Here is a 10105-nt window from a genome sequence, read left to right as displayed (position 1 = left end):
GGTCACATCAGTTTGGCAGTGGCTAAGTGTTCAGTGACAGCGTGACAAGGAACCGACAGACTTTTAAATAGACCAGGCAGTTTTATTAAATGAAAACTTCTTTGTATCACTGGCACAAAATAGGGAAAAAGAAATTATTAAAAAATGTGATTGATTCATATCAGTCTTTGCTTTCACTAAAATGTTTCTTTAAACATTAAAGATTACATACATTATAGATCCAGGATTGGGACATCTCTAGTCCTGTGTGTTAGCGGGTAGCTCCACAAATAGGGGGCAGGTGAGGGTGGCTGTGGTTCAGGAATTAGAGCAGGTCAACTGCAGGATCGATTCCCTGGCTCCTCCAGTCTGCATGTCAAAGCATCCTTGGGCAAGATACTGAACCCTGACTTGCCCCTTATGCATCCATCAGAGAGCAAGTGTGTGAACAATTTCACAATGAATAAGTCCATGTTTGATTTGGGATTTGTGTCTACTTCTCATCTAAAAAAATTGAAAACAGAGCTACAATAAAAACTGTGGGCCACAGTCTGTGAGCTACAACATCCAAAATGTAATATTTCAAAATTACAATTCCGTGTAGGTATGACAATGATTAATGAAGAGCTGTCCAGGTTGGATTTTCAGGTACCTCTGAGGTTGTTATCATCCCACATAACATTTCTTTCCATCAACCACCAATATTCTTCTAAAATCTGTTTTTCATACATGACATACATGCATTTTAACTGTACAGCCACATATTTGTAAAGCTTTTAGTGCCCTAATACAATTTTTTAAAACACACTGTTTAGTTTTTGATGAAAATATATGCTGGTTTTTAAAAGATTCTCTCTCTTTTTTCTTTTTTTTTGCTTATTTCACTACTTTTCCCTGAAGCATTTGACTCATTTGCCAATAAAGGCATTTATTCAACTGTTATGTACATGTTAGTCATAAGCATGTGTTTTGCTATGATGTAATGATGCTGTGTGATTCATATTGGATAGGCTTTGTAAATGTGTGGTAAATGGGTTGCACTTATACAGCTCTCACATCCAGGTGGCAGCACTGAGAGCAGTTGTCTTTCTCCAGGACACTTTGACTTGTCAGACAACTCTATCATAGTCCCCTCAAACTCCCAAAGTTCCCAATATATGTATATCATTTTGCTGTGGATGGATGTAAAACGGATAGTGAGTGCATGTTTAATGTAGGTTGTTATCTTGACCCAACATGAGCTGCAAGAATCAGTCAGGATTTAATGTAGAAAGTGTGTGAAAAGAAAAGGAATAAGATGAACTTAACCTAAGTTTCACTGTTGTTTTTTTACCGGAAAGTACTTTGGTCAACCATGTTGTTTTTAAAGTGCTCTATAAAGTTGGATTGTTGTCTTTAAAGAGGAGAGTAATGTATGTTCCTGTTTGTGGCCCCATATAACTTCCATCGCCTTTGCACATCTGGCTACAGCATCTGTCATTTTCCACTAGTCAGAGTCTCTGAGGCCACCGAGGCCTCGGTCACACCCAATGACAGACAAATAGGGAGCGGATGACACAGATAAAGGATCTGCATCCATCAGTGAAACAAATTATAGGTTAAGTCTGCGTGATAGTGGAAAGAGACCGTTAACAATGTATTGTGATTCTACTCCATCAGTTACATGGTGTACTCACTCTTCTGTCATATCGGGTTCAGAAGACGTGGTCAGTGATTAATAATGCTTTGTCACTGGCATAAGATTCAGATTCCCCCCCCCCCTGTGTGTCCAGACAATGTGATCTTTGTGGTCTTCTGTCACAGCAACACCACATGAGGACACCTCAGCTGTCTGAGCAGCTGCTCCCGTTAACGCCATCTGCGAACGCCCTTCGCCCTGGGGCTCCAAACATGAGTGAGAAGTGTCCCTGAAACACACTCATAAGCATCCTACCTACACGGTCTTCCGCAATCCAGGGATTAATACTTCCTGTGTGACCCAGACCTTGGCCTGAGGTCAGGTTAGCCTGGTTTAGGAATTAATGACGGGGGAAATGGTGCTCCTACTCTATTCTTGTCCTGACTGAAAATAATCCAGCCACGTTCAGTCAAGTTGTCCTGTGCACAATCATCCAAAACCTGCTTGTTTTTGCCACATTTTCTATCTTAACGTTTAATCAAACAGACAATAAAACAAAAACAATAAGCAAAATGGGACACTGAATCAGCACACACTCAGCCTTTTGTAATGTCTCTCTGTACAGTTTTATTTACATGATACTATTCTGTTGTAATGCTGGATAGCAAGATTATATGTAATACATAAATATCAACACAGTTTTGTTTTTTCTTTTTTGTACAAATTTGCATATAACTAAGAATCAGAAAGGAAAAACTCAAACGGATACATACAGTTATCTTTAAATGAAAAAACAAAACAAAAAACACATCCATACGGGGGAGAAACAAGTCACAAACATACATCGGTTTCAATGTGTCAGGCAGCCACGAAAACACACTGTCGCACAGGTATGTGCACGTGCACTCACACAAAAACACATGCACACTTTTTTCCCCCTCCTTCCCCCCCCCCACGGTGCTCTTTAGCAGACACACAGAGACCAATAGCTGTTAGACAGATGAGAAGTTACATCTAATCTTGGTATCTATTATTTTTCATAAATCTAGCTCTGGCATGCTCCTGTAGTTCTGTAAACATGTGCTGATAAACTGGGTAGCTCCACAGTCAAAAGGGATAAGGAAGAGGTGAGGACAGAACACATGCACACAGCCCAACACACACACACACACACACACACACACACACACACTGTGCTCACACGAATGTTTTGTTAGCGCATTTAAAAAAAAGAAAAGAAATCATGGTTCACATACCCTAACTCCATCAATGCACTGAATACATGTGCTAACATCAGTACAATGGAAGAGAAAAATAAGCTAATAAAACATAACAGATAATTGTCTTTCAGCAAATAAAACATCTGAAACCCTAAGTTGAATGATATTTGTGAAACACTAAACACAGATGAAGAGTGACTCATGCATTTATCCCATTCATTCATGCCCCTACAATATTGAAGCCTACATTCACCCTACCAGACCCACGGGGGAAGGGTGCCATCCTTCCCCTCAGGCCACACGTCGGCTCACACACACATACACACAAACACACACACAGTCCTGCAACAGTTGTTGGAACTCCTTCAGCGAGTAATTTGTGTGTCCCCGTCTAGCATGATACCTCCAAACAGCCTCAATCAAAACCCATCAAAGTGAAAGCAAGGTGTTGCCGATTGGAGGGGTTAGGGGAATTCACCGACGCCGACTGTCACGATGATCAACTGCTCTGATGGGGTCGAAGCTGACGAAAAAAGCAAAAGGGAAGACAACGTAGCTTAACGCGGCAGCCGTGAGGTAGGTAAAGCTAGGAAAAGACAACGCAACAAATCCTCCCCTCCTCGTGCGAGGCAGGAGACGCTGACCGACTCCAGCGCCGACGGAGCACAGAGCGAGAAGTTCAAAGGTTGAGGGACACAACTTGTATGGACTGTTTCTGTGTAGTCTGAATGCTTTTGAGAGACCAGCCAGTGTCTTGACACGTGGCGGCACGGGTTAAATGGCCGTCTACGGTTTGGCACAATAATGGCGCCTGGTATGGGTGAGAGGAGCACAGCTTATCCTGGACATGTAGCCTGGTCTGCTCTTAGTAAGACAATACATATTCTTAGAAAAAACGAAACAAAACGTTGGACTGAACGGCGGCAAAAAACGAGAAAAAACAAAAAACCACACCACAGAAAACAGGATAAAACAAACTAATGAGTTAATCAAAAAGAAAAAAAAAAAAGAGGGAGAAAAGTGATCATTCATGCATCTTCCTCAGACAGGATCTTTTACTTTTTTTTTCTTTTTTTCCTCTCTGTGATCTTCTTGAGGTTGTAATTTTGTAAATCAAGTCTGTTCCATTCTCATTTATGCTCATTTCAAAGGTTCGCACTCGTACTCCAGTCTTTTGTCAATGGTGTTTCATTGTTGCTGCCACTGCTGCTCTGTCTCATCTATTATATTCTCTGGATCTTGTCAGCCACCACCACGGGATTCTCTTTGCGGATCTTGGCGGCAGCCTCGGCCTTGTAATCATAGGGACAGTTGTGCTTGTCAGAGTACCGGTGGATGCCGCAGAACAGGTTGCCACAGCGACAGTCGAAACCTGGAGACCCAAAAATCAAGGGTTAAAAGCTGGAATGGGAGCGTTTCACAAGTGCACTGACGGAAATTCATGCTGAACTGCGACCTGCTCACTCACCTGTGAGGCCCACTCTCTTGCGGCACATAAAACACCTGTTCTTCTTAGGTTTGGTGGTGTCACTCTTACTTTCCTCACTGCTAGAAGAGGCTACAGGAGTAGGGCTAGAAGCAGCAGGCTGGCTTACAACTACGCAGAAAGAAAGACAACAGGAAGGGGAAAAAAATAGTCATAAGTCACGGAAGCCTTTAATGTGTCATTATCCCTTTAATTCCCAAATCAGCAAACAAGGCTGTTTGTCATACTTTTACAAGACAATGAAAGCCAGTGGCCTCTAAAATGTTGCATTGTTGTCCAAGATAATAGTAATTAGTATTTTCCTTATCTCTAAATTGCCCCTCTTGTTCTTGGCAGCAAAGAATACACTATTCTGAGCAAGCCTCTGGCAGGCAACGTTAAATCTGAGTGTCCTGAGAGTGGAGGTATTTTTAAACAGGTTTATTTTTAGACACACTCTCTTTCTTGGAGGCTGTAAGTGAAAACCAACAGCAGAGCTTAAGGTATGCAGTGAAGCATCAAAAATAAAACTGAGGCTACAGAAAGAACTATGAAGCAGTGTTTGCCTCGAGAAGTGTGTTTTTAAGCTGTCAACTAGGTATGTGTAAAATGCCTGCAATGTTGCCAGTAACCAATAGGAATGAAAGCAAGTTTTTACCAGGCTCTAGGGGTTCAGGTTTGTCCTCTCTGGAGATGCTCATCTCTGTCATTTGCTGAGTCACAGGAAGAGATCCTTGAATGGTTCTGCAGGTTTAACCAGCGGGGAGCGAGGCGAGTCAGTCATCACATTGCTCATTCAATTTCAAGAAAAGCAACCAGCAAACATCACGAGAGCTAATGGCAGCAGATACTGACCTAGACATGTCTGGTGAAGGGGCAGGGGAGGCGTCAACCTTTGCTAGACTGGCTTCTAGTCTCTGGATGGCAGAAGCCTCTGAGGTAGGACTAGCAGTTGAGCCTGTATGATGACAATGATAATCAATTTAAAAATCCAAATAAATACAATCCAAGTGATGTGGGTTTGCATGCCAACAAGTGAGCTGAATAATAGAAACTGTTTTCAGCAGTTTCAGGCCTATCTAAAAATGTATTCAACGTCACTTCTCTTTTGGGACATATTCTCCCTTGTTCCTTGTTTCAAAGTACTGGCAATGTTTTGCATCATAAAAAACTTTAATGTTGGATCACAGAAGTGCTTAAAGGAGCACCCCATCACCCTGACCCTGTCTGTTATTATCCACAGTGGAGTAAAAGCTTTAAATATACTGATTAAAGTTCATGTATTTGTTTACATAGAAACTGATGTAATCAGTCTGAGCTGCAGTAACTCTGAAGGAGAAGACAAATCAAATTTGTGTGTGCGGTCTTACCCATTGGGCCGAGGGGGCTCATGCGGTCGCTGCTCTGCTGCCGTGTCAGGTGTTCCTTGTAGCATACGGAGCACATACCATTGGTTCTTGGGTTGCCATAGAAACCGCAACCTGTGGCACAAAGCATGGGCACTGGACTCTGGTTCGTCTCTTGAGCCATTGCTGAAAGAACGAGGGAGACAGAGTGAGAATACTTCTTAGACCGACGTGCAGTTTGCAACACCAACACCTCGATCGGACACGTGCATGGAAGAAAAAAAAAAAGAAGAAAGAACTGAAATGTTTTCCTGGACGCATTTCCACTCCTACCGCTCTTCCTGTTAGTCTGGTTCCAGAGAAACTGGTTGTAGTATCAACATAGCTGACTGATAACACGGCTGTCATTTTATGTAAATTCAGCAACAACTTTCTGTTTCGACTTGCCCTTTAGCCTGAATACAGTAATGAACGTGTCTCCGCAGGAAGCCCACAGAACACTCACTGTTCTCTGTTCAACACCTTTGGCAAAGGCTCGCATGTGCTCTGTTCTACAGCTTTGTTCACTGCAGTGTCACCTCTTCGCTCCTGCTGTCTCTTTTGGTGGTTCTGAGAAAAACTGAGAGGTATTCCCATTATCCCCCCCACCCTCTGCTTTTTGTAGCTTTAGTGTCAGCTGTACTTCTTCCTCATACCAAATTCAGGTCTTTACTTCCTCCATCTAATTAAAAACAAAAGCTCTGACTCACTCGCGGTATCATGATCGCAAAAGAACATACGAAACACTTCCGATTAAACAAGATTCTGTTTTTGCTAAATGGCACAAGGCTATAAGCGATAAACAAAGTAGGTCAGCTGTTTCACAAAGTGTTCCCCTCCCTACCCTTGGCTCTTGCCTTACAAGGCATTTCAAAACCTCCCTAGTCATTTCTCACCACGCATACGCCCAGAAAATGAGCGTGCATGTGCGTAACTTGGCAAAACAAGTAGTCCTGTGACGTTTGCTACCCGTCTTTGTGCAACAGCGCAGGAAGTTGTGTAATGGGAGACGGTGACTTTGAGGTGATTGATCAAAAACAGCCACATGAAAGGACAGATACACATGGAAGGCCTGGATTAGATAGGAAAGGAGAGCTGTGCCTGCCAGCCCTGTCCAGGCCATTTTACAATTCAGCCGATCACCTATGATTCTTCTCCCCGCCCCACACACACAGAAAATAAATAAAAAATAAAATATAAAATCCACACACAACAACGGGCTCATATTTCCTCTGTGAACAACCTTTGCCCTGTTCTGCTGCAACACAGCAGCTGCTTGCGTTGGTGTGAAGCTCCTCTATATTCTGGTCACGGACACAAACAGGGCAGGCGAGCTCAATGTTCTGGCAGTTGGTTTAGAACGTCCTGTCAGCCCACCCGAGGTGTCCTAAATAACAAGCACCATTAGCTATCAGACCCCCACCCAAACCTGTGTTCCTACCACTTCATCGTTTCTCTTCACCTGGATGTTTTCACCAGTGTGTCAATAAAGGGTCTCCTTGGAAAAGCCCACAAAGACCTTTTTTTGCTTTCATTTGTGTCACGTGTCCAACTGCTGACTGCTGAAAAATACCAGACAGGGGGACTCAGCTAAAAGCTAGTAACTAATGCGTAGCTCAAAATGCTTTTCATTTCAACCCCCTTTAAATGGATCATCAGTAATTTCCTTTTAAAGCTGACTGACTTATCAGTTTATCGTGTAGACTAGATGTAGACTGGAGGATTTTAGCTCCACGTTACGCAGAAACACGTCAATAAAAGAAAAGGTATTGATTTAAATTGCGACTAAATAACATCTGACGATGCAAAAACATATTACAAAAGAGGCCCATAGCAGTTAACACATTAACTTTATGACACAAAGGAACAATGGGTCCAGGTGTTTGATAAACAGCAGGCATGGTAACCTAATATTTACCAAGACCTTACAAGCACAGCGATAAGGTAAAAAAGACCACGCTGAATACTTGATAAGACTTGCATGTTTTTCGAAACAAAGGGGGATCTTCCAGAGATACATAAAGCATACTGAGGGTCATTACACATTCACCTCAATCAGTCCCTACCTATAACACCACTTAAAAGCAAAACATGCACTTGTGAATTATTCCAGACAATCCCATGAAACATTACAGATGTGAAATTGTAAAATACCCCAAACAAAAGGAAGTCGGGGGCTTTCCAGCACAGAGCAGATCATCAGTCACGACCAATAAACCCAACTTCCTTTCACAAAGGATCCAAACCCTTCACTATAACCAAATGTGAAAACTGGTCTGACAAGAAACTATGCCATTTGATTTCTGTGGACAACCAAAACTACTGCGGAAACAAAAAACGTACGTGTGATAATCTCTAGCAAACAAAAGGGGGAAACTGTGCTTCTTTATCAGCCGCAAGCTAAGCTCATATTTCAGGCCCTGCTGGGCTTAAAAAGTCCTGAGTCACACTGAAGGGCAGGGGAGAGAAGAAAAAAACAAAACAATTGGGCTTGTCACATGCTATAAAATTTGCTCTTTAAAAATGGACAGTGTTGAAAACAAACCACAAGAAGCCTACGGGAAGATAACGGCACTAATGTTTTCTGAAAACCCACTGTCTAGACAGTGAGGTATCGGCTCCCTTTGTTTCTTCTTTCTTCCTTTGTCTGCAATCTCCCTGCTTCCTGTTTAGACATCGTTTTGTAGTTCGCCTTAATCGCTTTATTTGTACTGAAATGCGGTGTTCTGCGTGATTTAAGCGAAGCTATGCGGACAACCACGGTTATATAATCACACTAAGGCACTTAGAAAGAGACTTGGTGATGCCACATAGTTCTACACATCGAGCAAAGCTCGTCTGAGCCAAAGCTGAAACTACTTCCTCCATCGGCCGAAGCCGTGCGAGAACTTATATTCAAGAAAATGTTCTGTAGCAATTTCGAAAGCAACTCTCTCGCCCTCCTTGCCTATTCAGCTTATGAATTTTCTATTTCTAGACAGGAATTAGCTGGCTTTGGTGCCCCATCCCCCAGCTCTCGGGACAAACAGAAAAATAGGCACAGCAACCAACTAGCTCGCTCCCTCCCTTGTTATTTTCACCTCCTTGGAAGAGACGGAATCACGTTCGAGGGCTTGTGACATTTCTACCCAGGAGGAGGAGATGGTGGTGATGGCAACTTTAACAAGCTAAAGAAATGGGGGGTGGAAAAAGCTTGTTTATCACACTCAGCCATCACGCACCGCCTGACCTTTCAATCCACCGTTAAAGGTCGCCATCACCGACCGCCACCTCTACAAACACCCATCGTTTGGCTGATTACCTCGATAAGCCGAGCTCACTTCCAAAATCATCCATATTCAGAAAAAAATCCCAAAAAACAATAATCCAAGATCATCACCTGCTAAAAATCGATGAAGTTTCTCGCGAGACGACGGGGAAAAGTGGCCGTTAGTGTGGGCAGCTGGAAAATGTCGATTGATTTCAGGTCCCGGTGAGGTCCTTTTCTCTTTCTTGCTTCGGTTATGTGCCGTCGTCCTCGGTGCCAGACAGGTTTAGAGGGGTTTTAAGTCTCCCTTCCTCGGCCTCCTACCTTCCTTCCTCTCTCTCTTCCTCTCCCGTTCCTTCTGTATGGATGTTTGTTTCCCTCTTTAGTAAGAGGAGTGGCGGGTGATGTCACGGGTAAAACAACGTGTCCCCATTGGCTACCCGCGGAGCCCTCGAGCTCTGTGTACAGCTCTGCCAGAAAGGGAGGGCGCTGAAACTCAGTCTGCGCTTGCGCCACTTCGTGATTGCGTTATTACACATCTATTCGTCATCCTCCTACAAGGACGACCATATTGAGTAATCCACCTAAATGATAGGATGAATGAATAATGGTGCTGACAATGAGTGAATTAAAACAAGAAGAATGCAGGTCCGTGATCTGATTAACGGCCGATGCCTCTTTGTAGAAGATTCTACACACTTATCTGTGAGATGGCACTGTTAATGTAACAGTCTCGCCCCTCCTGCTACTCACATGGCCTATGATTATTTCTGTCAGAAGAACAAAGCAAGTACAGGTTGTAAACATGTTTTCCAGGAGACGAGCCAAGCGGACTCATTTCACAACATTTGGCTTCAAATTGCTAATGTCCCAGTTACTGATACTAAATAGTGACCTTGACATTATCAATACTGTTAGGCCCAGTGAGGGCCTAGTCAGTCGTTAGGCCCTGATTTTAACCCTATTTCAAATCAAAACTGCTAACATCAAACAGCTCTTAAAAATTGTGGATGAAAAATGTTCAGACATTGTAACTATTTTGTCGAGTCAAACTAGTCTTCACAAAGATAACTGTATAAGAGAAAAACACCCGAGCACCTGTGTTGATGTTGGGGAAGTTTTCAAGAAAAACACATGAGCAGCACCATAAGATTGGAATTTTTTTAAAGGTGTACATCTGTTAGAATAATG

General features: G+C 42.9%; 1 protein-coding gene across 2 annotated transcripts; it reads right to left on the bottom strand.

The window, feature by feature from the left end:
* Nucleotides 1-2199: 2199 nt before the first annotated feature.
* On the bottom strand, nucleotides 2200-9293 carry zfand5a (zinc finger, AN1-type domain 5a). Of its 2 annotated transcripts, none has more exons than XM_006805887.3 (6): nucleotides 8969-9293; nucleotides 5653-5814; nucleotides 5138-5240; nucleotides 4941-5026; nucleotides 4286-4414; nucleotides 2200-4189 (listed from the first exon to the last, which is right to left on the bottom strand). In XM_006805887.3, exons 1-6 carry the CDS (start codon nucleotides 8997-8999, stop codon nucleotides 4041-4043), a joined length of 660 nt encoding a protein of 219 aa, XP_006805950.1. In that variant the 5' UTR covers nucleotides 9000-9293; the 3' UTR covers nucleotides 2200-4040. The 2 variants fall into 2 exon arrangements, with proteins under 2 accessions (XP_006805950.1, XP_006805951.1); XM_006805888.3 differs by having other exon boundaries at nucleotides 9047-9293.
* Between the last annotated feature and the right edge of the window lie 812 nt (nucleotides 9294-10105).

This window comes from Neolamprologus brichardi, chromosome 12 (genome assembly GCF_056152115.1).
Source record: "Neolamprologus brichardi isolate AB-2024 chromosome 12, ASM5615211v1, whole genome shotgun sequence".
Classification (NCBI taxonomy): domain Eukaryota; kingdom Metazoa; phylum Chordata; class Actinopteri; order Cichliformes; family Cichlidae; genus Neolamprologus; species Neolamprologus brichardi.
The sequence above is the reverse complement of the archived record's forward strand: the minus strand, read 5'-3'. Positions and strand labels throughout refer to the sequence as shown.

What these genes read in the sequence shown, in the direction of transcription:
- zfand5a (XM_006805887.3), bottom strand. Translation starts at nt 8,999, where the DNA reads ATGATTTTGGAAGTGAGCTCGGCTTATCGAG. An exon ending in AGTGAGCTCGGCTTATCGAG is followed by an intron (nt 5,815 to 8,968) that starts GTAATCAGCCAA and finishes TCGTTCTTTCAG; the next exon opens with CAATGGCTCAAGAGACGAAC. An exon ending in CAAGAGAGTGGGCCTCACAG is followed by an intron (nt 4,190 to 4,285) that starts GTGAGTGAGCAG and finishes TTGGGTCTCCAG; the next exon opens with GTTTCGACTGTCGCTGTGGC.